Source organism: Myotis yumanensis, unplaced genomic scaffold (genome assembly GCF_028538775.1).
Source record: "Myotis yumanensis isolate MYYU_CA2020_CCGP unplaced genomic scaffold, mMyoYum1.0.hap1 SCAF_1, whole genome shotgun sequence".
NCBI classification, from domain to species: domain Eukaryota; kingdom Metazoa; phylum Chordata; class Mammalia; order Chiroptera; family Vespertilionidae; genus Myotis; species Myotis yumanensis.
Window position 1 is genome coordinate 143287709 of NW_027223752.1, and position 26945 is coordinate 143314653.

Genomic DNA, 26945 nt, shown 5'->3' on the forward strand with positions numbered 1-26945 from the left:
TAGGCCCAGGGATCAGCCTAAACTTGCAGTCGGACATCTCCCAATGGGTCCCAGATTGGAGAGGGTGCAAGCCGGGCTGAGGGACAACCCCCGCCCCAGTGCACAAATTTCATGCACCAGGCCACTAGTTTGGTAATAAGAGAGATTACAATTATTGCTGTTATTATTATCATTTCATCTTTAGGATTTTTTATAGAGTTCTGAATATATATTTATTTAAAAAGTAAATAAAATAGAAATGACCATTCTCCAAAACAGTTGCTTTTCCTGAAGGACAAAACAGTTTTACTATTCTTAAATTGTGTGTGCTGATTTGAATTAAAAATTGCACAATAGTTTTAACAATAAAACCTGAACATAAATGTCTAAATACCAGTCATTGTTTATATTATGCTTTAAAATTCTTGCTATTGCCAGGGGACAAAAATATCTGCCTTTGGTGCAATTGCCCAGTATTTTCTATCAGCAAAATCATAAGCTATTAAGTAAAACAAAAAGAAAGCTCAGCATCCATGCAACCCAGGGATTCTGTGACTTTTCTTCAATAAAGTTTATGAATTCCCCAAGTTTCTACCACAGATACATTTCCTTGGAATTTTATATTTTATCTTAAAAACTTGTGTGACTTTTGCATTACTCTATAATATAGACACATTTATTTGATATTTTAAAAAATCCCTCCCAGTCTTCTACCAAAGTCAATATTCGGAAAGACAATTCTTATCTCTTCTGTAACTTTAGTGCATTCCAAGCACCCCACTTATTGTATAGTTCTAGATGCTATAAAATCCAGATAAATTCAAATGAGCAGAGCCCTCCATTCCTGGAACCTAAGTGGGAAGTGTTCTTTCTATACCTTTGTTGGAGTCGATTCCAATAAAGAATTAGAAACCCAGGAAGGCTAAAAATCTGCTTGGGTCATGTGACACCCAGTTTCAGAGATGAGACCTGAACTCAGAATTGCTTATTCTGGGCCTGCAAGCTATGTTGCTACAGCAATAGCATAACAACAGTCTTTTGAGCAGTTTACCACTCAAGGGATTCCCCATCCCAATAAATATTTGTGGAGAACAAGAGCCCATGGAGAATATGATTAAAGAAAGACAGATAGCCGAAACCGGTTTGGCTCAGTGGATGGAGCGTAGGCCTGTGGACTGAGGGGTCCCAGGTTCGATTCCGGTCGGGGGCATGTGCCTGGGTTGCGGGCATATCCCCAGGGGGGATGTGCAGGAGGCAGCTGATCGATGTTTCTCTCTCATCGATGTTTCTGGCTCTCTGTCTCTCTCCCTTCCTCTCTGTAAAGGATCAATAAAATATATTTTTTAAAAAAAAGAAAAAAAGAAAGACAGATAGCTGTGGCCTCCGCTTTTCCTGGCAATCAGTAGTTCTGCCAGGAGAGAAGCCAGAAAGGAGCCAGGCAAAGATTTCAAGGTTCCTGATGGGAGGGGAAAAAGTGTTTACTGTAAGTCTGGCATTTTGCTTTGCAGCTGCTACATGAATAGCACTTGGGAGTCAAGAAGATCTGTTGCCTAACCTATAGTAAATACAGAAGTAGTTTCCTAGATCTACGAATCCTTATTTTTTTCTTGAAGTCACGTGTTTTTATATAAGAGTTTTTCCCTGCCCTAACCGGTTTGGCTCAGTGGATAGAGCGTCGGCCTGTGGACTGAAGGGTCCCAGGTTCGATTCCGGTCAAGGGCATGTACCTCAGTTGTGGGCACATTCCCAGGAGGGGGTGTGCAGGCGGCAGCTGATCGATGTTTCTCTCTCATCATCGATGTTTCTAACTCTCCCTCTCCCTTCCTCTTTGAAATCAATAAAGATATATTTTTTTTTTAAAAAAAGAGTTTTTCCCTTAAGGTATTCCTTAGTCTTATTTCAGTCTTAAAGAAAACTCAAGGAAAAATTTATTGGTTGAAACGTAATATTTTTATTTTTTAAAGGAGGCAAAAGATGGCGTTCACTTTTGATGAACTGCTACAAGGAAGGAAAGATTATGCTAAACCTTACGCTGTAATAGTTTGACACTCTCCTTAAAGAAGCTGTTTAATTAGATGGCATTTTTCCAGAAACCTAGTAAAATATAAGGGAAAATAGGGGAAACTGCTTTGCTCTTCTTTTTTAAGACACTGGATTTCTGTGGTTTTCTTTTCTCACTTTCTTTCTAAGATGTTAAATCTTGTAGGTAACATATTTTAATTTAAATTCCTAAAACTAAAATATTGTTTTTAATTTATTGAAATGTTTTCTTCCCTTCATTGGGAACAACTATTAAAACTACTAAATAAAATATTTAAAACCTCACTGAGTTCTCTGCTCTAATTCCTCCTTAATTACTATTCCCTAACTTATTATTTTTAATGGTGCATAAAGCCATGAAATAAATTATACATATAATTTATTCATATATATATAATAATTTCATATATATATAATATAATATGAAATATCTGCAGGGAAGGTAGTAGATGAAAGAACCAAATGAATAAATACATAAAAACTTGCAGAGCTATAATCCACATGAGCATCTGTAAGTACATGTTATATGTTTTAAGTGTTCAGATCCTTTCCTCTGTTACCTCTTTAAAAGGAGATTATTCCACTTACAGTATCAACTGTTGAGTAACTTCTTCCTTGTGACTTTGGTAACTGTTCTTTGTTAAAATAAATACTTAAGTAATCTCCTTTGTGGAAACAGGAATAGAACTTTAATTTTAGCAGTAATTATTGCTTCACAATAATAATGAATTTATTCAATTATAAGATTATTTTTCCCACTAATTCCACATACAATAATTTTTTTTTTCTGGCAGAAATACAAAACAACTAAAAATAAGTTGATTATTATGACATGCTTTGTTATATAAATAATAGTAAAGTGATTTGTGATTGGTAGAGGATTAAAATTTTGGATTTTAGTTCCAGGTGTTAAAAAAATTCAGAATCTAGGGGATTAAAAATATAAGAAAATGTATTTTAAATGACAGAAATAATCACACTAATGGTAATTCTATTAGAAGAGATTAGCCAAAAGTACTTTTAATTTGCAAATAGAGTAAGATTAGTTTGCTCTATTTTCTTGAGGTGATGACTCTATAAAATCTTTCTTATATAAACAAAATCATTTTGATTCAAAGTTAAAACCCCTTTTTATGTTAGTCAGAATTATTAGTTATATTACTACCTTCTCTACTTTCAGCTATTTATATTTTAATGAAAAAGCCATTCATCTGTTCAAAAGAAGCTTTTTATGAACACTGACTCTGTGCCAAGTGTTGTCTTTGCCAAAGACTTTGAAGGAGAAATGATACTTGTTAAAAGAAGAAAACTTTTTCCTTTATTAAAAGAAAAATATATGATAGTTTTTCAAAATCTTAGTGCAATGTAAAGTTCTATGGTTCTAATAAGGAGTGATCCTCTTTTAATTTTATATATTTTGTTTTACATCTCAATTTATGTCACACATATTTTTCCTTAGTTTTTCTAATTTCCCTTGATGTTGACTTTGAAATATATTTGATTCAGTAGCTTATAATTGTACTTGAATCTCGAATATATACAAGTTTGATATGGAGGAAATTTGATGTAGAGGAGGATAAGTAAAGAAGATTGAATTTTAGTGAGAAAAGTAATATCAAAATGTATAATTTAGCATGTGACTGTCAAGTTAAAGATGTAACATGTTTCCTAAAAGACAGGAAGGCATCTCACCAAAGTGTAGGGTGCATTCTGCACCCCATGCTTATAGGGGAACATGGCCAGCCTAAAATGTGTTCAGAGGGGAGAGATTAAGAATATTAGGGACCTCTGATCCATGCAGGAAATGGATGAAGGAAAAGGAAATTTCTAGCACAGATAAGTATAAAAGGAGGAGCAATATAGCTCCTCACCAGTTGTTAACTGGCTGTCACATGATTGAGTATTTGACTTGATCTGGATGGATCTGAGGGATGGACACGAGGTTCTCTGGGGAGAAGCTATGAAGATATGAATATGGGCTCAATAAAAAGACTTTCTAATAATCAGAGGCACTCAGAAGTGGCACTCAGGCCAGTACACAGGGTATATTTATATATTATATAGCAGGTTGAGCTGTAATTAATGAATTTAAGGTTCATTCTGTCCCTGTAAGTGTAGCATGTTCTTGTGCCCTCTCCCAAAGTTGAAAGATACAAAACAAAAGCAAAGTAAAATAGAAGTCATGACTGTACATGCTTGCAGTTTTTGAAGACATCTCTTTTTTGAGTAACACAAAGTGAAAAAATAAACGCATACCCACCCAGCGAGGAAGATACCATTCTCCTATCCAGAGAGTACAAGTATTTATGCAGCAATAACCTGAGATTGGGAAGGAGCACCAACTTTGCAACTTTTAAGGAAATTCATATTATTGGCTAATGCCTTAGATTTCATGTTCATGTCTCAGAATGGCAAGCGAGACTCCAGTTTGTCTTTTGTAAAAAGTCTGCATAAAAACAAAGGCTTTTATCAGGAAAGGAACTGATTGTAAAGTGCTTTAAACAAGCCTGTCCCAATGAGGGGATACATGAAACAGAAGAAAGTAACATAGAACCAGATACCAAGTGCTGTTTGTTCCTTTCTTCCACAGTCCTCTCCACAAATGAACTTTTTAAATGTTACTAAGAGGAGAAGTTGACAGTCAAATACACATGCTTTCTTTATATCGGTAGGAGAAGCAAAGCATACTTGGCATTTTCCACTTAGAAATAAAGTCCTCTGCGTTTTGCGTTCTGTCTTCATGCTTTTTCTTTCTTTCTCCTAAGATTGAAACTGTTTTGATCATTCAAAATCACTTTTGTGACTCTGTTTCCTTCTTTCACACTCTGCCAAGGAGCCTTAGGGAATTTTTAAATAATGTGTATTCAAACATATTTTCTGAAATTTAAGTTGGCATTTACCACATTTCTATGTTATTTAACTCTGTGGTCCTTTGTGTCTTTATATTATAATCACTACTGATGGACAAAGTGCTTTTTTTCTTCTCATTTGAAACTCTCTTGTGCTGGTAAATTATGCAGTTGAGTCACATTCCAAAGAGGTGCAAATTTGTTTTCCAGACAGGACAGGGTGTAGATCCCCAATCTTTATCAGGAGGAGCTAAGAGGAGAGATTCAACCAGTTAGCTTTCTTCTATGAATCTCCTCTTAAAGGAATAAATCATTATCTCTGACTGACTTCCAAATTATAAAGAGACGATAAATATGCCTTGCCTTGCTGCTTTTATAAGCCTACGATAAATATTCATTCATCTCAGCAGATAGGATAACAATTGCCTATAATGTTTTTCAATGAAAAGTGGGTATAATAGTAAAGTATTCTAAGTAAAAGGTTTTATAGTTAATAAATGATATAGGGTCCAATGCTATAGTCTTCAAATGATTAGTGTCTACTCTTAAATTTGATGACATAAATGATTTTATTGGGTTGTGTTATAATCTTGTGATTAAATATGGATTAAAGCACACAACATTTTAGGACAGAAAACAGTTGACTACCATTGTTAAGTCATGGGTAAATAGAGCTTAATTTGCCAGCTTTTGTTTGACCTCACAATGTGAGAAACACATTGATGCTCAGATACAAGGAACTTTATGAGAACAACCTCTTAAGGAATACAGCCAGTCGTGCCGAGTCACACTAACTCACATTAGACTTTTATTAGAACATTTATGGCCAGAGCAACATTATCTTGTCTTTTAACCAAGCCACTGTGCAACAACAAACTGGCCTGTAAATTCATTGCAAATTACTTTTCCTCAGATTAAATTGCCTATCTAATAGCAAATTATTATTCTAGTTTAGTAGAAAACAACCACTGTGGCAATGTGGTTCAAAAAATCAAGAGGTACTGCCAAATGCAGTATCAACATAATCTTATGAGCTAACGCTAAAGAAGACTGGAAATTTCTCAGCTTGTATCACGGGAAATCAATCACAACGAAAGCTCCTATTTATGCAGTGCAATTTGGTAGATGTGATTAATATCACAGAGGTGTAACTAGAGTAAATCTAATCCCAGTTTGCCTAGACTGTCCCAGTTTATATCCGCTGTCTGATATAATTGTTAATAGTTCTCCCACTCTAAAACAATGTCATATGGTCACCCTGTGTGTAATCATATTTCCCAGTCTATTATATATGTGGACATATAGAACATACAAACTGTAAAGCCAAATAGCCACATATGAATTCAATAATAATAAAACAAACATCAAAAGTATAAGCCATGCTGAATAAAGAGGTCAGTTAAATACCATAAAATTCTTAAGAAAGATAGAGAGATTAATCAGGGGGGATTTCATTTAAGAGGTAGTATTTGAACAGTCTTGAAAAGTGTTGTGCTCTGCCTAAGCAAAGAGGAGAAGATGACATTTTACATGGAAGAGAAGTACATGATTTCAGAACAGCATTAAGTTGAGAAAGGACAAGAGGAATCAACTTATTCAGCTATATCTTAATATCTATTGACAGGTATATTTTCAAATATAATTTGAAAATAGAAAGGGGGTGGAGAAAGCTAGTAGAGTAAAAGAATACTTGAGCAGAATTAGAAGGCTGTATCAATAATCCATGTATGACTTGATAGTTGAGAGCTGAATTAGGGTATCCATTGAATGGGCCTAATTCAAGAGCCACATGAATGAAAAAGATAGAACTTAGCAATTTTCACTTGCATGAAGTTTGTGTCTGAAAGTGCTTACAACCAATCATCTTTTATTCTCATCTACTTCCCAACGAGGTTTGTAAATGTAGACATTTTATCGCTGTTCTACAGATCAGTAACTGAGATTCCAAGAAATTAAACAGTTTCCAACAATTTTGTAGCTAATTGGTGGTCAAGGTGTGGAGGGTGTCCTGATTCTCTGCAATGAATGCATGAGGTGAAGAAGAAAGAAGGAAGGAAAAATACAAAATCTGAGCAACTGGGAAATTTGTTTCCAGGAACAGAATTAGAAATGTCAGAAGACAGAGTTCGTTTAGGAATGAACATGAGGGGTGGATTTTAAGCAGATTTGGTTTGAGCTGATGGTCAAATCACATTTGTGCCTTAAAAAAAAAGCATGGGGGAAAAGGAATGGATGAAGGTGAGAATATAATCAAATTGAAACCCAATAAAATAAAAAAGAATGCTAGGGACAGAGAGAGTTTAGTGTTTGTAGCTAAACCTTAGGACATGTTAACATTTAGTGTTGATAAACCAGGAAAGAAGGCAAATTGAAGAGGGAAAAAGAAATAGAAAAGGTCCAAGGGAATAGACCATCATAGCAAGCCAGCAAGTAGGGATTGAGTCAAGAATGAAGGGTAAGCCGCATAGTGGAGTGCTCTAAGAGGGAAAAGGTACCACGAAATGTCTGAGACAATGCAGGAGAATGAAAGGTGACTTCTAATCTATATGTGAAGATCCAGGAAGCTTTCTTGTAAATAATGTGAAATGGATAGTGTTTGGATAGGCAAACATAATGAAGTAAATTATGGGACAGATGAGTGGGAATGTCACAGGCAAAAGCTCAGAGCGGGACACTCTGGGATATGGACATGGGACCAAGAGAAATATGGTTTGACAGTGGTTCTGAACCCTCACTGTGCATCTGACTGACCTGAAGAAATTTTTAAAATACACCTGCATAGTCCACAATCAGAGATCCTGAATCAGTTAGCTGAGATGGGCCTCAACCTAAGTACTTTTATTTTCATTTTTAAACCTCCCCCAGTGATGTTATTTCTAGTGAGGCCTGTGAAGCACTCTGAAAGAAAGGCTCTGAAAAAAACTAATGGACACTAAATGTTTGAAATGTATGATTAAAAGATGTTTCTTCCCATATGGAAAAAAAAAATGTACTTAATTTAACAGCTAATGGTAAAGCACTTAATTTTTGTTTTAAGAATATTTTAGCTTTAGAAAATCCCTTAAGTAATATGATGGCTCTTTTATCCCAGTGTGTAGCTGTTCTCTACATGCTCTGGGACGATTCTCAACTCAGACATGTGCCAGCCCTGGGTTATGTTGACTAATTCTTCAGGATCATACCCAGGGCAGTTCGAGAATGAAGGCAACATACTAATGGCAAGTAATTGCAAGCTGAGGAAGAGGACGACAAAACAGCTTCCACCTGAAGAAGAGCAACCAATTTCAGATGAGCAGAAAATGTGTGAAAGGACACTAGGGCTTTCTTCACACGTTAGTTATTTTTGGAATTCTTGGCCAGCCCCGAAGACAGACAAGTCCATCTGAGGATTCTTTTTAAGGAAAAAGTGACCCACGATCCATGACGCAAAGAGGCACAACCACAAACAGGAGTAGTTTCTTTTAATTAGATTGCAAGTTTGCCTGGCCAGGGCCCAAAAACATTGTGTTTCCGCATGGAGAGGGTTGCCAAATAAAATAGAGGACTCCAGACAAATTGGAATTTCAAATTTAAAAATGAGTAGTTTTTTTTTAGTATAAGTGTGTCCTATGAACTATAGTTTTTAAAAATTACTCACTGTCGCCAAAACCGGTTTGGCTCAGTGGATAGAGCGTCAGCCTGCGGACTGAAGGGTCCCGGGTTCGATTCCGGTCAAGGGCATGTACCTGGGTTGCGGGCACATCCCCAGTGGGAGATGTGCAGGAGGCAGCTGATCGATGTCTCTCTCCCATCGATGTTTCTAACTATCTATCTCTCTTCCTTCCTCTCTGTAAAAAATCAATAAAATATTTAAAAAATAAAAAAATAAAAAATAAATAAAATTATCCTTAGAAGAGTTAACTTGTAAAAAAAAAAATTACTCACTGTTTACCTGAAATTCAAATTTAACTGGTGTTCTCTATTTTGCTAAATCTGGCAACCCAGACATGTAATTTGTTAAAACTGAAATAATAGTCAACACAAAATAAGGAGAATAGAGAATATTTGGAATCTAGAGTTATATAAAAGAAAAAAGAATCTCTTTTCATGAACAAACTTTATCAAAGCTAATCACGGAAAGGTTAATCCAGCTGTACAAGGAGGGTTCAGTTCCCATGAAGCCCATGGGAGACACAGGAAGGTCAGGGTTCAATACCGTTTCTTCCACTCACTTTTAAAGATGTTCCTCTTTGAAGAGACCTTAGACAGTCACCACCCTTGCTATTCAAAGTGTGTGTGTAGTGTGGACCAGCAGCAGCACTGGGGCCCTGTTGGAAATGCAGAGTCCCAACCTTCCCCCAGACCTAATGAATCAGCACGTGCATTTTAACAGGATCCCTTGTGACTTGTGTGCACAGTCAAGCCTGAGAAATGCAGATTTAGTTCTGTAGTTTCCGAAAACATGCTCTGAGAAGGTGTAAGGTCCACAGGCTCCCTCATGGCTCAGGAAGAGCATGTCAGCAGGGGCTCCTCCCTCCCAGTGAAGGGAGACCTACTCTGCACAACCTGGTTTGGGTTACAAGGTAAGATTTCAGTGGAACAAAGGGTCTGTGACAAACACTTTTTCAATTTAAAAAGGAAAGAAGTTGAAAAACAATAATCTAGTTTATTTCATTTTCCAAATGGGGAAACTGAGTAACAAAGACATCATGTGACTACCTAAGTCCTCTGATGGGAACTAACAGATGCTGTTTCAGTCTGATCCCAGCTTCTTTCTACGACCCCCTGTTGACTGAAGAAGGCAGCACAAAACACCAGAAGTTTCCAGCCAGCTGCCTGTCAAGTGTCTTCCAACTGAGCCTTGAATTTTAAATCTGGTCCGTTTTCTTTTACACTCATGCCTAGTAACTTCCTTTCAAAGCTCATCTAACCCAACTCAAAGGACTATTTGCTTTGCTGACTGAGCTTGAAGAGAAGTCTCCAGCTGCAGTTGTGTGTACACTGCTAACTGAGGGTACCCTGCAGGTTTGTTTATGTATATTTCAGCTAATTATCTTGCCACAGACCATTGAGACAGATCTGGATGACTGTTAAATTAATAGTACTGAAGGAGTAATTAGGGAGAATACCTGATTGCACAGCCCACCCAAGCCGGCATATCAATGTGAACATTGACTTCTGAATGTAATTAATCACATAAATAATTCTCCAGCATGAAATTAGAGATCACCCACGCATTATGCCCGCTAATGTTTTAAGGCATTACTTCCCGAATTTCTGTAATGGATTCCACTACCTTCTGATTTGAATTTTTCAATTTCAGCATATATCCTGCCCTGCTAGCAGGTGATCCTGTTTCCCCTATCAGTTTCTGCAGGAATGTGAATTCACTGTTTTAAAAAGAAGTCAGATTTAGACATGTCTAAGCCTTGAGAAAGACATAAAAATGCAGACTTGTGACCACAACACTTTGTGGCAGTGCTAGACATCAGGTGTCTACACCCCCTTGTCCACTGGATAGATGCCTCATGTTATAGGATCAACTTTAAAGATTTTCCTATAAGAACCAACTATTCAGACATTCCCTCACAGAGACCTGCCCCCATTATTTTCTTTTACAAGGAAACTTTTGAAGGACTGAAGATCGACATAGAAAAGCATTTCAATTAGGACTAATTTATATAGATTTCCCTTAAATTTAGAAATCCTAAAAGTTCGTGGAGAGAGGCAGGAGGGACAATGATCAGAAGAACCACCATACAGAGGAATTTTTAAATCACTCTTTTTTTCCCCACAACGTTAAAAGCAATTATCTCAGGCAAGCCGATATAAGGATCCTAAGAGTTTAGAAGACAAACCCTTAGATAATATTTTACAAGTGAAGGAACAAAGGCCCAGAGAAATCAGATGATTTAAGATCATATAATTAATTTGTGTTATATGTGAAAGAATTCTAGAAAGAAAGCAGAATTTTTGGTAAAGTTATTACTCTTTGGTATCTTATGGCTAAGCTAGAGATATCAAGAAAATGTAAAAGAATGTAAAATCAGACCAAATTTTTAAAACCCCAGTTGTATGATATTTGTTAGAGTTCAATTATGAATTTTAAGATATCATTATCAACCAAAGGACTTGTGTGCATGCATATGAGCATAACCCATGGACACAGACAGTAGGAGGGTGAGGGCATGTGCTGGGGGGTGGGAGTGACTGGGGAGAGGTCAATGGGGGAAAAAGGAGACTCATGTAATACTTTAAACAATAAAAAAATTTTTTAAAAGTTATTTAACAAAAAGAAAAAAGCTTTATTAAGATATCATTATCGAAAAAGGCATTTTATTTTAATCTAGACAAAAATAGCAAGAGTACATGTACATACTCCCAAAGGGACCAGAAACTACTAGTATGTTCCAAACCTTTCTTTGGTCATATGTCCTTCAACACAGCACCTAGCACCATACTAGACATTTCTGATTTTGTAAATATTTTGTGCATTTGCTTTGGCCCAATAATCCCACTTCTGAGAGTTTATTAAAGGAACTAGTAAGAGATATATTCATCAGATGAGCAGCAAAGTTAGTCAATGTAATGTTATTTATATTGTCAAAAAATTTGGAAAACTACCTCAAATATCAAGTGGATTATATAAAACATTTAGTTATAAATAATATACACTACAAACATTTAAAATAATTTTGTAGAGGCATAGTTCTTTTTTTTCAGTGTTTACTTATGGGGGGAAAAAGAGCTCTTAAAAACAGTATGTACAATGATCCATTGTTCCTAGAAATGCATATAAGCGGTGGACATGGAAAGTTGAAGCAAATTATGTGTGAGTGGCGGGATCTCTGGTGATTTTAAATGTTGATGGGGCAAGTCTGTGTGTGTGTTTTTATAACAAATAGTAGGAAAAATCAAGAGAAAATTTTAAGATAATTAATTCAGAAAATAAGTTACGATTATGTTAACAGAGGAAGCTTCACTGTCCAAAATTTTTGTACTTTATTTGGAGGACTTATGTGATGAGCTCACAAAGTACATGATGAGCATTATTAATCCTGCATTCTTTTCAGCTATTAAAGAGAATAATTAACTTAATGTTTCTGACTAACAGAATACTGAAGTTGTTGATAAGGGTATATTTTTAAGACTGAAATAAAAATAGAACCATGTTCACAAATTTCAGATAAGCTATACACAAGCCACTGAATTTTAAGAATTAAGTTCTACAATGGGGAGAATAAACTTTGGAAGTAGATAGATCTCATTTTAAATCTTGGCTCTGCCAGTTACTAACTTTACAAGTGTGAACAAAATATAAATGATTGAGTTCTGCATATCAAATGAGATCATATATATAAGTCACCTAGTACAAAGCATGAACTACTGTTAGGAGCTTAACAAAGTATAACTTTCACAGGCATCATTATCAACATTCTCATTATCTGGCTTGTACATTAGCGCTAGTTCACGGGCCATACTTGCCAGCTGGACCCATAGGCCAGGTAGGTCTTAGAAACGTGGTGATTCAGAACAAAGACTTAGTTGTGCTGCTTGACTCAAAGAAGGACTAGGGCAGTTGTGGCTTCAGAAGTCCATTTGTGAAGTTACTGAAACCAGAGTAGGGGTCATAAATAGTGAGTACAGTGGCATATTGGCATTTTCCCACAGACAGGAGTAACCATGAGTTATAAGGCCATCTGCCTAGATACGCTTTGTATATTTCTAACAATGATGATTTTTAGTTCCAACAGAGACACACTATTTTTTTACCTACCTCTCTCTTAGTTTTGACTTGTTCTTTTGAAAAATATGAATAATTCAGTTCCACTTACATCATGGACTTAATCAGCTAACACATATAAAGCATTCTGACCACATAATGTTACATAGACAGTACATAATATTATTAGAAGGCAAAATGCAATTACCTTGATTGGTATTTTCCCAGAAAGTAGAACTAATACTCATTCATACCTGGTATGAAAATTCTTCTGCAGCCATTAATCACTGACATTGGAATATAATTGGTAAATCTAGAAAGCTGCCAAATGCCAGGGTATCAACACTAATATTTAACATTTTTTTTCACATTGAAATTCTTTAGGTAGAAATAAACTTCCTTCAATATTTATTATATTATTTACTCTAAAATTGTAGATATAAGAAGAAGACTAATAGTTTCTAGTGTCATTGTGACCATAAAATGAATTTTAGTGTTTGTTTGATGGATGGAGTACTGGGGAGACATGCAGTCCTTTGTCTATAGAAATAACCTGCATTTTAGGACTAGTGACCATATGGGCAATTATTGAGCTCATAAGGTCAGGATGGTTCATGCCCTCCGAAGCTGGATTCAGTTTTCAGGGCATGACATTTGTTCATGTTCAAGCACAAAAAGTAATATATATGAAGTCTCAGCTTAATAAATATTTTTTTAAGATATTAAGTGGTTTTCCTTTTAGTTTATTTGCCAGAAAATCTGGCACCTAATTTGAGGTACACTTCTAAGTACCCTGCAGAATTTTATGGCCTTGAGTTTTGAGTAAGTTAATTAATAAAATGAAATGATGTCATTATTGACTTCTAGAGAAGAGAAAGTGTCAGTGGCTACATAGTAAGAAGACATTTTTTCTACTACAGTTCATTTTTGCCTAGTTATATTTGGGCACTTGTAGGATCTTTTAGACGTAAATATGCATAAGACATAAAGCTTACCTTTGAGAAGCTCTACATCCGATGGGGGTAGGTATGGCAAATATCTGTCACCTAAGAGGGGCTGATGGTACCATAATGGAAATTCAGTCATGGGGCTTTGTGGGTATATAATTCCAGCTGTGGTGGTAATAAGAGAGAATTTCACATATCACTAAATTTAATTGAGAAGTTAATCTAAACTACTTGGCAAATATATTTTCTTCTGATGTGATCACCACCCTGGTGTTCATTGTGTTTTCATTTTCTCTTTTAGAGGCGCCCAAGCAGATGGCCTGCGATGAAGTTTCGAAGAGGTTCTGGCCACCCAGCCTATGCTGAAGTTGAACCAGTGGGAGAGAAGGAAGGTTTTATTGTATCAGAGCAGTGCTAAGATTTCTAGGACAGAACAGCACCAGTGCTGGCTTACAGGTGTTAAGACTAAAACTTTTCCTATACCATTAAGACAAAAAAAAAACAAACACACACATACACACACACAGGGAGCCCTAAGCTGCTGTAGCCTGAAGGAAACAAGATTTTTGGACAAGCCCAGCCCAGGAAGGGTAAGAGAAAAACTAAAACGTATACAAGCCACCATTTACCACTGAACATAGAATTCCTTTGAGGATGGCAACTATAGTTCACCCAGAACATCTCGTGTGGACGTCCCAGAATTATGACAAGATTACAGTGCCATCGGCTTAGGTGCAGGGTTGCAAAGGGATCGAGAACAAAAACACTAATAACAAAGCTTTAGTTCACAAAGGATCTACACCTTTGGTTCATATACTCTTCTCTGATGTCTCAAAGATAACTGTGTTCCAAAGCCGGAACCCTTCCACCCAAAAGAGCAATGATGAATGTCAAGATTGCTGAGAAAAATAGCTCACGCAGGAACAAACACAAACACAAAATAAGAAATTTTCTATCTTTTCATCAGACATGTGGCCAAAGGATTGTGTTTTTTCTGGTCTACATCCACCTGTTCCAACAGGTTCATTACTTTATAGGATGAACCTTTTATCTGCACAGGAGGTTTAAACTATGCTTCCCTCTTCCTTGTTAATGAATGCCCTTTTATGAGCTGTGATAGAATTTCCAACCTGTTAGCTAAGGATTAGGGAAGAGGGAGTAGCAAATGAGGCTTTCTATTCTCGCTCCTCAGAATAAAACTTGATTTGCTTTACGAAGCATTGCCTCCATTTCCCAACTGTGAAGTCCTATGAAGCCACAGTTGCTCTTGGCTGAAGGAAACAAAAGGATGAGTAGTTCCTTAATCACTTTTTAAACAAAAATGTTAAGGGATTCTTAGTATATGGGTATTTTTTACTTTTTGCCGTTTCAGTACTAAAGGCCCATTTCATTGTCGATTCCCTTCTAAGAAGCCATTCAAGTCAGCATATCCCTGGTGATAAAAGAATGAAAGAACCCTGCTGAATCATACAGTAATTTTCTTTAAAGCACATAGTAGTTACATAAATATATATAAATATATTTTTCTTTATAACTAACACAAGGCAGGCTCTTGTGACTCTAAGAGTGCATTTTTGTCATCAAGACAAAACAAATGCAAGGTGCATTACTGCATACTTCCATAGAGTTGTAAAATAATCCTTAATATTAGAATATTTTTATGTCACTTAGCAAAAGTGGTTCAATTGGTTGCAATGCCAATCATTGTCCTGCCTATTTGAGCCACCCTTTCATTCATATCGACTCCTTCCCTCCCTGGCTAAATAAACCAGATGCCCAACACTCCTTAAATGGAGCTGTCATTTGCCCTGTAAAGAAAATCCAGATCTTGCAATTTCCCCCTGAATGAAAGGCATCCTTTTGAGGAGAAAAGTGGCTAATATCTAAATACTGAGCTCCTAAAGTTTAAATTAAGGTACTGTGTGTACAACTTCATCACATCTTGACCCATGAAACTTATATCCTGTGCCAAGAAGCTGTTGGTTTTGATAGGGTACAATGTCTACCATTTGCAGATTCTGGTATCAAGAAGCAGAGATCTCTTAAACAGCACTTCACTAACAGTTTGACGTCTTGTACACAGTGTCGACATTGAATGACAGCAGCTCACTAACAGTATCATATTTATGTACACAACTGTCTCATGTAAACTAGTGTCATTTTCCATCCCATGCAGTTTGTTTTATATTTTTAAGTACCTGTTGAGGGTGGTAATTTTTTCCTAAGTACTTAGTTAATAATTGCAAAAAAAATTGACAGACAAGGTGACTGAAGGATGTGATGACAATCTCTCTGCGTAGCTTCGTTCAGTTTATATGAACTATCCCAACTTATTTTTTTGTGGAGTAGGTTTGATCAGATAGCGATAACCAAATGACTTGCCAATGTAACTGGTGCAACTGGTATTCTACAAAGACATAAGGGACACTTAGACGATTCCTTTTAGGATAAGATGATGCTTCTTTCACTAGCTTTTGTGGTAGGCGTGGCTTCTCACAGCAGTTGATTGACAGTTATATAAACCCTGCCTATATATCCAACTTCTTACACAACTCTTTGAAATAGTAATGTTATCTTTATATGCTCCCATCTTCCTTTTTTAAAAAAAATATATTTTATTGATTTTTTACAGAGAGCAAGGGAGAAGGATAGAGAGAAACATCGATGAGAGAGAAACATCAATCAGCTGCCTCCTTCACACCCCCAACTGGGGATGTGCCTGCAACCAAGGTACATGCCCTTGACCTGAATCGAACCTGGGACCTTTCAGTCCGCAGGCCGATGCTCTATCCACTGAGCCAAACCGGTTAGGGCTCTTCCATTTTTTATTCAAGACAATCGGCCATTCTGTAGAAAAACATAAAACCCTCTGAATTGTTCAGTGAACTAAAGCACCAAGTGATAGATACAATTTTTGGAAGGAAAAAGGCTGCTGAAGTATGGGAAAGCTTCCTTACAGAACAGAGACTTAAAGGTGGTGAGATGTTTCTGTTGTGCATGAATCCTTTAGCGGTAAGGGGAAAGGCTGGCTGAATCCCTTTTTTTCATGAAATTTTCAATCTATTTTATATGTCTCTGTTTCCTTCTTGGTGACCATTTATTGAAACAGAAGAGCAGACATACACAAAGTTTCGGGAAATTCAGAATAGATGCTGATACTTTGAACTGTACATATATAATATATTAAAAAGGACACATCTGTACACTGCTTAATAAACTATGAGCGTAGAGAGAGAATCACAATTTTAAAAATTAAAAGTAGCAAAGGAAAACATGCAAACTTCTGCAGAAATCAAGTGAATGGTACTATACAGGGAGTTAGTTATTCATCTTCATTATTTGCAAAAATAATATTCAATGATTAGATAAAAGTACTAAAAGTCAAGAAAAATACTTTAAGTCAACCAGATAGCTGTGACCACAATGTTGGTTTGTTTATAAAGGGTATAGACTTCCAGATATATTAACAAATGGAAAACTAAAGATACATGATAACCTACAATTTGCCCCAGTTATTATTTTAGTTCAAGATACCTAGGGCATTTGTTAATCTGTCACATGTAGCTTCTAGAGCTGGCTGTCCAATCTTATATTCCCTAGACAAATGTGGTGATTTGAATGTAAATTAATTAACATTAAATAAAAATTCATTTCTTCACTCACACTAGTCACATTCAAGTGCTCAATAGCCACATGTGGCTTGTGGCTGCCATGTTGGACAATACAGAATCTCCCTGTCGTCACAGAAATTCTATTATGTGGTGCTATAGGGATCTTTCCTTCCAGCCCCCTCCCTTGAGGAAAAAGGAGGAGGATAAAGAAGATTTGGTAGTTCTTAGCTAAACTAAGCATTTTTATTTCAGAGAGGCATGATGGAAAAATGAAAAAAAAAAATACCAGCTGATACAACTCTGAGTGTCCACTATGTTATTTTGGCAAAATCACTTTAATCTCCATGAGTAGAGTTTGCAATTTGGGAAAATAAAAATATATGCATCCTATCTTTCCTGCAAGATGATTATTATGCAGATTGACTAAATGTACAGACTTTTAAAACCATATGTCAATGCCACCCAAATAAAGCACAGCTCTTGGTTCAGTACCAGCACACATTTGCATTGAGGAAAAAATGTTCATCAATACACAAAGCATTCAAAGACAATCAGATCAATACATTTCTTGAAAAACTGCCAAAGGGGAATACTTTCAAAGCAGACACAAATTACTTAAGTTTCTCTTTGCCCATCTTAATATTTTCTCTTACTAATTCCTCTACGTGACTTCTCTCCCAACCATCTGTCCTCTCCCACACCAAAGGCCTCTATGTTCATACTTCAACTGGCTCACTTCTTTATTAAGTAGAGTCATTAGCATCTCTAGCTTCTTCTAATTTCCCAGTTTATTCTTCACAGCAAAGGGAGGCTTAGGAGCCGATCAGCAGGCTTCCCTTTAGAAGGAAATACCTCAAACGCAAATAACTTTAAATATTTTTTATCCCTGTAACACAAATGTAAGGAAGGGGCTGTCACATTAAAATATAAATATGTGGAACTTAATTTTAATTGTAAAAATTTGCAAATGAAGACTATATATTGCATAAAAGGAATAAAATTAATTTAAATTATGCTAATATGCAGATAATACATTTTCTCAGATGAGTATAATTTATTAAACTGTTGGCAAAAAAAAAATTCTTCTTATTTCCTCGTTTTGAAGAAGCATAAATTTGGTGATGCTCCTAGGACTTATTGCATATTTGAGAAAAAGTTTTGCTATAAGCTATGTTATGGTTCAAGACACATCCATTCCACGATAAGAAATGAATATTTAAATAAGATTAACTGAAAAATATATCCTGTGGTTATGATTTCTTGCTCCTGTAAAATGTTATTTTGCTTTGTATTTCTTCAGACATTTTTCAGATATTTTATTACTTTGTGTGCTTTACTAATTTCAAATGATTGCTCTTGCTTTTTCTTTCTCATCCCTGCCCCCACTCTTGGCATCAGCATCTGTATGCCAGAATCATGGGAGGTCATCTAATTCAACTTTTTCATTTCACAGATAAGAAAATTGAGTCCAAGAGAGAAAAGTAATTTTCACATTGTCATAACTAGGTCTTGAACTTGAAACTCCTGTCAGGTTATTTTTGTTCAAGTTCTCCTTGTCCATACTCCTTTGTCAGCATGTAAGGTCAACCAAGCAGTTAAGAAGGCACAGTCCTTCTAAATTCTAGCTTTATGTGCTGTATGACTGTCTACTATGTCCTGTAGAACAGTGGACCAATCTTCCTCTATCATGTTGCTGCTTTAAGAATGGCGCCATTTTAATAACAACCTGTGGTTTCAAGTTCTAGCTTTTACAGGATCTTTGTTTGGGTTTTCAGGTTCCTCCCCCCTCCCGACTCCTACCTGTTACTATCTAAGTTAACAATACTATTTCTCTATTGCCATTTAAATTTTTTCTTCCTTTGTTTCATTTCTTCCCCAATGTACCTGAAAATGAATGATATTCATAGCAGGTTTTCTTATCATTTATATAATCACAATTTTTATTTGCTTTCTAAACTGTCTGAACTTTTTTTTTGTCCTGAGAAGGTTTTTTGTTTTTTTTGTTGTTGTTTTTTTGAGCAAATATTAAGAGGTCTGCAGCATTACCTATTACATATATACTCATACTACATTGTGTTTGTAAAGCACTTTACATTTTAAAGAGCACTTTCATTCATTCCTTTATTTGTTTATTCATCTAACCACTCAATCAACTTAAATATTTATTGAAGATCTTGTGGCATATAGTAATAAATACAAATAGTGATAATTGTTTGTAGTATGGTAAAATCCTCAAACACAATTTGGCAAGAAGGTACGATCAATATTATTTCCCTATCCAATTCCAATTTTCTATCCTACTTAGATAAGGAACTATCAAGTATTTGCCTGAAGAATGTTTATGAAAAATGGGACATCATTGCATGCACATCTGTGCTGTTTGCTCTATTTTAAATAATGTGTTAATTTCATTAATGAGAAGAAAATTATATATTCAAAGTTGTGCTGGACACAGGAGAACTTTCCAGGACACTTGAATTCTTTCTGACTAAGCATAATAGTTCACCTTCTTGCACCAACATCAGTTGCATTTTTTAAAATTATCAACATCGTATTTTTTAAGATATTCCAGAAACACCAGTGTATCAAAGAAGCATTTGCACTTTAGAGGTGTGTGGCTCTTTGTCATTTATTAGACCATCTCAAGTGTCCTCAACTTCAGCACTGTTGACACTTTGGGGCTCATTAGTCTTTGTTGGGGAGTAGGGGTGGAAGTCCTCCTGAGCATTGTAGGTTGTTGTGTCAGTTTCCAGAGCTTCTATAGACAATATGCCAGGAGTGCGCTCTCTCTCTCTCTCTCTCTCTCTCTCTCTCTCTCTCTCTCTCCTCTCTCTCTCTCTCACACGCACACAACAATGCAGTTGTGACAACTAATGTCCCCTGGAGGGATTGGGAAATCTACTGAATTAGCTAGTGAGCAAAATATATCAGGATAAAAAAAGGAAATTTTCGGTTTCCCTTATCACTTAATGTTTATCATAGATAGGTTTCCATTTACAATAAGGCTTGGAATCATAAACTCTTTGCATTAGACGGGACTGTAAAAAGTCACTATTTCAGCCACAACCCAGCATCATATCCTTATCTATTTCTTCATCTCTTGACTTTACAAATGTTTTGGGAGATTAGTTATCTCTGGAAACTTGGTACCTAGAGATTAGGCTGTTTGGCAGTTATGTTTGCTGCTATAACAGCTACTGTGGAAATATTTGCTTCAGTTTGTGGACTTACTGTAGTATCTCAGAGACTGTAGTATCTCAGAGACTTTGCTTTGAGGTGTTTTCTCTTGGTCACTTCACACATCTACAAATCTTGTTCCTTTATCTTTGCCTTCCAAATATGCAGAGAAGTTGAAGTTTGGCGTTTCTAATTTTAAGTATATCTGGATGAGCTTTCTATTTCTGATGCTGATTTTTTTTTTTTTTTGGAGGGGGGCCCTCTGTGGGGACAAAAACAAAAACAAAACATTTGACTGTCCCAAGTAACTGAAAATTGGGAGTTTCAAGTCAGGCCAAAGTTTTTACTAATTTGATGTGCCTTATGTCAGTTTTCCTGTAGGGTCATTCATTTCCTATGTATAAATCCGAATCCCATCCATTTGTACTTGTGTCTCTTCTGCACCAATTAAGATACCTGGAGAAGTTATACAAAGTCAGCCTCTTGATATTCCCACAAATAACAACAAACACCCAACTGGAATATCATGTCTCCCTTTATTCCTTTGCTAAAAGCCTAACCAGACGTTGAAAGCATTCATAATTATTGACTACAAGTTGCTGGTATGGACACACAATTGAAAGCCTTCATTGCAAAGTAAGTCTAAGGGTATAGAATACGGACAAGTGAGCTCTCATAAGACAATCACGGAAATCAGAAAAGCATAACTGAGGAGAGCCTCAAGTGTCTATATAATTTTCTACTCTAGTACTGTTCTATCAGACAGTATGGTGTTACTTAACATTTTGGTTAAGTGGATATTCAATTTCAAATTAAATTGTAATATTGCCTTGTTATTGCCTCACATAACTTTTAAACCATTTAGTGCCCACTGTTCTCACAATGATTATTGCCAAGAAGTAAGGTGGTAATTATGAGAGTAAAGTTACCTAATTTTTTGAATCAATTCTCCCTAGAAGTTTGTGAATTACATCATCATTGGCTTCTCAATGTTAATTCTTGTTAATTTCCAGATCACTGTCTACACTGAAAGATTTATGTTCCTTTAAATCCAGAACAAAAGGCTGGAAAAAATAATGCAAACCATGTGCTAGTACTCATCTTTTTCTAATTTCTAAGATTTATTAGCATTTGAGAATTACTAAAAGAAATTCTCTCCTAAGGAAATACAGTAAAAAATTTTGACGTGCCATGTTGATTTTTAAACATAGTCTCTCAGTCCCCAAGCATTATAAAACTATGTATTTATATCTCTTATTCATCACCCAGCTAAAAACCTGTTGTGCCTATGGAATAGACACATAGCATGAAACTAATTTTAGAAGTTTGCTATGTGGGGAGAGATATAAACATAGGAGTGGGTGGATGGGGGATAATTCAGAGAAAAAATAAATATCAAAATATGCTACCAAGCAGAGTTTTCAACTTCTTCAGAGCAACGTGCAAATAAATATTCAATTAGGTTCAGCTCAAATTTAGGTCATTCAGATACTGGAGCACAGATCCTGCCAATTATGCTAGAAACACATGGCATACAGAAAGCAAAGGATGCCCCTAGCTCCTCTAAAACTCAGCCATCACCTGCCTGTACTTCTATGGCACTCATTATAAATCGCCGAGGCCTTTGCTGTAGGGAATTGGGTTACTTACGGTCAGGGAATAACCAAAAAGAGACTTGTATCTTCCTGTGAAGATACAAGGAATTATCTTCCTGTGACTTACAAGGAATGTTCTTTGGTTCCCTTATCCCAGGGACCACGAGGGAGCCAACCATACACAGGCAATAAGATACAATGAAAACAGAAGTAACTTTTCTGAGGAAAAGATAAGAAAGGGAACTTTCAACTATGACTCCTAGCTAGATCTCTATGAAGTTTGACCATCGCAGGACCCAGACTCAAGGAATATTGTCTAGACATTATAGTTGAGTCTAAGTCATCATTTTCAAGGTGTTTGAACAAAAATACACTCAGTTTGTCATATTAGTGGCTGGGCAATAAATTCTCAAATTAAGTGTCCTCCACCAGGCGACTCTGAAAATACCATTATGTGAAATCAGAGCTTCTCTTGCTAAGAAATGTTAAAATCATTTTAGGGCAATGAATTAAGTTTCTTTAGACGCAGACATTTTGTATATATTATCACTAAATCCTGGGGCCCTGTCTGACAGGGTTCAGTTTTTTCAGAGGTTGGTCAAAACAAATCTTTCATTTGCCTCATTTGAGGTATTTGGACAGTGCCTGGGAAGTACATTATTTTCAGGGGGGGAAAAAGACAGCCTTTTTTGCATGCCAGCTGGGATCATGGGAACTCCCAATGCCAGGAATTTACTGCTGTTTCTGGTAATTCTGCTTGTAGTAATTTGAAATGTTGAAGTGTGAAAGGAAAAGTTGGACACCCAGGGGGCTGTCTGCGTTTTATGCCAGTTGCACCAGCACACAGAATATTTGTAAATGCCTTTCGAAGTGGGTATAATTGTCCCCTTTGTCAGGATCACAAAGCCCACTGTGGTGCTGCTGAGAGAGAACACTGCGGGGGAAATCTGACCTTCTAAACTCAGTCAGCCTCAAACAAGAGGAGAGACTGTGTGGGTGAGCACAGCACATTGCAAGCCAGTTTCTCACTGTTTTCCAGCAAATCAAGGACAAGCTTTTCAGGTGAAGGTTAATTTTGCAGAGGTTTTCCAAAACTTAATTTAATACAGTGCTTGAAAAACTGAGCATTTTGAAGTTACTCCAGTCCTCTGGGCATCATTTTTGTTTCCTTTTCTATGTTAATAAGACATTCCAAGGCTGAATTCTTCATGAAAAAATAACGTACGCATATTCCACAATGACCTCATGCTTGATGTACCTGAACCTGCAAATGTAAAAATGATTGTATCTAAATTTGCACTAATGGTGTCTGATAGCAGAAGAGGTGTGATCTCTACTGAAATCCACTGTTTAAATTCCGTAATTCAGATGCTACATACTTCTGCAAGCTTCTTGATTATTTTCACTGTAAGAAAAATTATCTAAGTTTGAATGTATTTCCTTATAGTTCATTGATTTGCTATCTGAAGATCCCTATGATTGCAATAATTCATTAAGTGTTCTTCACACAGCTTCTTAAGTCAAGTTTTTCTATAATTCTTCTGGTTCTACTTACACTACATGGCAAATCTTTTTCTTTCCCTAGTAATAATTTTGTAAGAAAGCCAGTGTATCGACCACCATCGTGACAGAATTCATCTTTAAAGGTCTGGAAGCAGGTGGTGACCAATTGTTACCTGTGTTTTCTCTGTTGAATGCTATCTTCAGAATTAAATCATGTTTTGTTCTATTTTTTTTTTTCACTTTCAGTTGAAGTCAACAAATTTGGGATTTTAGAAAGGGGAGAAGGGAACAATTTGTGTAATACTGCTGTCATATTTAACTACATATTAAAAACAATAAATGATCATTTTGTTTTAATTTCTTAAATATGTTTACCCTTGTCTTTCAACATATTTTTGTTTCATTTCCACCTTTGGTTTTAGAAACATTTTACCTATTGCAGAAGACAATCAGTGAAGTGTCCAGAGCTACAGGATAAGGACACAACAGGAAATCCTTTTTCTTCTGAGCCTGTCCTAGTGAGGGTACCAATACCAACTAGAATACTGTAGAAAATGAAGGACCTAGAATGGCATAGATGCAAATGTGTGGAGACTTGATCCCTGTCCACAACCCACAGAGCTCAAATGCTGAGTTCTTCTGGATCAGAGAGTTTTTAGCTGCCAGTTTAAATCCTAATACTGGAATAAGTCAGGGTGTTTCAGTTCAGCTTTTGTCTCTGTCACTCGTCTTGGTTTATGAGCTCCAATGAGTTTTCAAATGAATTATTGAAGTTGCTCAATTATTCTATCCCCTTTCCCAAAATGGAAATGATTGTATGTATTTCTCAGGGGCTTTTGGATGTGTGCCTCAGCTAATTTACATAGAATGTCTGGAGTGAGATGTTATGAATTCCAAATATTGTTTCCCTGTTTCCTCATCCATTACTATTGAACTATCTTTGTAACAACACCAAGTACGTACAGTCCTGAACCCAGGGCCAGGAAGTAGGTGCCAAAAGCTGGAAAGAATTCCAGTCAAAGATTGAGCAATTGCTCTGTGCAACTCAATTCTGATTTTTTAAATCTTACGTCTGTGTGGATCTTTTAGACTATATTCATTATTCTTTGATATCATGGAGTAAATTCAGAACTGCAATTGTAAATGGTGTGAATTGTCTTTATGATGCCAAAAGTGAAAAATTGCTGATGCAAGTCATGCAACTTTCCCTAGTAATAGAAAAAGAGTAATGCCAGAGCTTTTAAAAACCATTAACGTGTACCATTTCATTAAATAATGCAGGGCAAATAAAAGTGCTAATGGCAATCATACGACTTTTAAATTAGCTGTAGGTGTATCTCCAATGAATCTGGAGACCACGTCTTCTCCTCACTGGTCCTTTATTTCAGAATCAGAACCCTCTGAAAGGTACTTGGGAGTGTTTCCCCCTTGTTTTAGCAAGCATTTATTACATGTCTAGCCTGTGCTATGCAATCTGCTTGACTACAAAGCTAAAAAAAAAAACAAACAAACAAACCAAGGTCCCTGCTTTTAGTTAGCCTACAGTATAGAGGGAGAGACAAACATTTAAACCAATATGCTAAATAATGTAGTATAAGTCCCAGAATAGAAATATTTACACAGTAAATTTAAGTCACAGAGAAGGGAAGAGTTTATTCAGTATGGAATGGGTCAGGAGAGTTCCCACAGAACAACTTGGTCTGACAAGTGAGAACAATTTGATATTTGAACTTGGTCTTGACAAGGGAGAACAATTTCACCAGGGACAGCACAGACATATTAGAACAGGGTGGTAGTGAGCAAATAGACTGACTGTGAAAGGGGAGCAAGGAGCAGATAGCTGATGAGTAAGCTGAAACCAGAGGGTTAAAATCCTGATGACATTCATAGGACTTCAGAGTCTCTCCTCAAAGCAACTTTCTCTCCTGAAAGTTTCTAAGCAGAGGTGCCATATAATCCAAGCTACTTTAGAAGGATATCCAGGTGATGTTACAGGAACGGTGGTGTGAGAGATCCCCTTGGTCTCTCTCCTTAAAGTTTCAACAATTTGAACAGCTATTACTCAGGATTCCTTGCCCAATGCATGAGCAAGGCTGAGAGATCTGCTCATTGAAATACCTAAAGGTGGGCAAATGGGAGCAAAAGGGGGAAGTTGGAAGGAATAAGGGCTCAGATGAGCCATAGACACAGCCCTGCCGCCAGGAACACATGGTGGGGCTCAGCCCGGAGAGGGGAGGGAGCCAGTTGTGGCTGGTGCTCCCTTCAGTTGGAAAGAGCAAAGAGATTCAATGGGCATTCCTGCAAAAGTGAGTAGGATGAACTGCAGCTGAACCCAGAGACCTGGGAAGGACACAACATGGGTGTGTGGCTATGGTTGTCAAGTGGTTGTCATTCCAGGCAGAGAAACAAAGCCAAAAAACCCTGCCACCCTGTAGCCTCCCAGAGCTCACCGTCCTTCACTCTCTGTGTGAGGTTGTGGAGCACATTACTGTATCTGCAAACCCCAAAACTGGTACTGCAGAATCTCTTCCTTTCCTGAGCAAAGAGTGCACTCTGTGAGCAGTCCCAGGTCAGGCCACAGGGGAGACACTCCAGCAAGGTCGCCATGACAGGAAGGGAAAAACAACAAAGAAGCAAGTTGGTTCCTCCAGCCTATTCTTCCCCCATGCATTGCAGCTGCATTGACAGTGTGTGGCTACAAGGGCAGCACTTGGATTTCACGAAGGTAAACAAAAATGTGATTCAGTGCCACCTACTAGAAAATAAGAGATCTCTTTGTGTTAGTCTGCTAGAGAAATGCAACTCATACATAGATGCCTAGACAGAGAAGGAATGCATTGAATACCATGAATAACTAACATAATGAGACAGCTCAGAAAGAAAATGAAAAAATCTCCAGAAAATAAACTCAAGGACATGGGAATAGGTAATGTAAATGAGAGAGAATTCAAGATTGCAGTTCTACAAAATACTTGACAAGATATGAGAAAATACAAACAGGCAATTTAATGCATGCAGAAAACAAATTAATGAACAAAATGAATACTTTACCAAAGAAATTAAAACTTTAGAAAAGAACCAAACAGAAATTCTGGGGATGAGGAACTCAATAAAAGAAATCAAGAATGAACTAGCAGCATAGAAAATGGAGTGGACCAGGTGGAGAAAAGGAGATAGAAATCTAAAACTTATACAGAGGGAATAAAAGAGAGACTTGAGCATAAAAAAAAAAAATAAAGAACTCTGCAAGGACTGTCTGACTCTATCAGAAAGAGCAATATAAGAATAATAGGCACACCAGGAGAAGAGAAGGAGAAGGAAATGGAGAGTTCATTTAAACAAATAGTGGCTGAGAATTTCCAAAACCTGTGGAAAGAAGTAGATCCTCAAATCCAAGAAGCAAACAGAACATCTAGTTTCCTCAATCCAAAGAGACCTTCTCCAAGGCACATTGTATTGAACCTGTCAAAAATTAATGACAAATAATGAATTTTCAAGGTAGCCAGGGAAAAGAAGAAAGGAACCTATAAAGGGGAGCCAAT

At 36.6% G+C, this 26945-nt stretch overlaps 1 protein-coding gene across 2 annotated transcripts in view; it reads left to right on the top strand.

Moving 5' to 3' along the window:
* The window catches only part of PLXDC2 (plexin domain containing 2), a 413522-nt gene extending 389753 nt beyond the window's left edge, over positions 1 to 23769 (top strand). For both annotated transcript variants that reach the window (XM_070432569.1, XM_070432560.1), the window contains one exon: positions 13819 to 23769. In XM_070432569.1, coding sequence (XP_070288670.1) covers positions 13819 to 13935 — 117 coding nt within the window. In that variant the 3' untranslated portion in view covers positions 13936 to 23769. The remainder of the gene's footprint in view (positions 1 to 13818) is intronic.
* The last annotated feature ends 3176 nt before the right edge of the window (positions 23770 to 26945 follow it).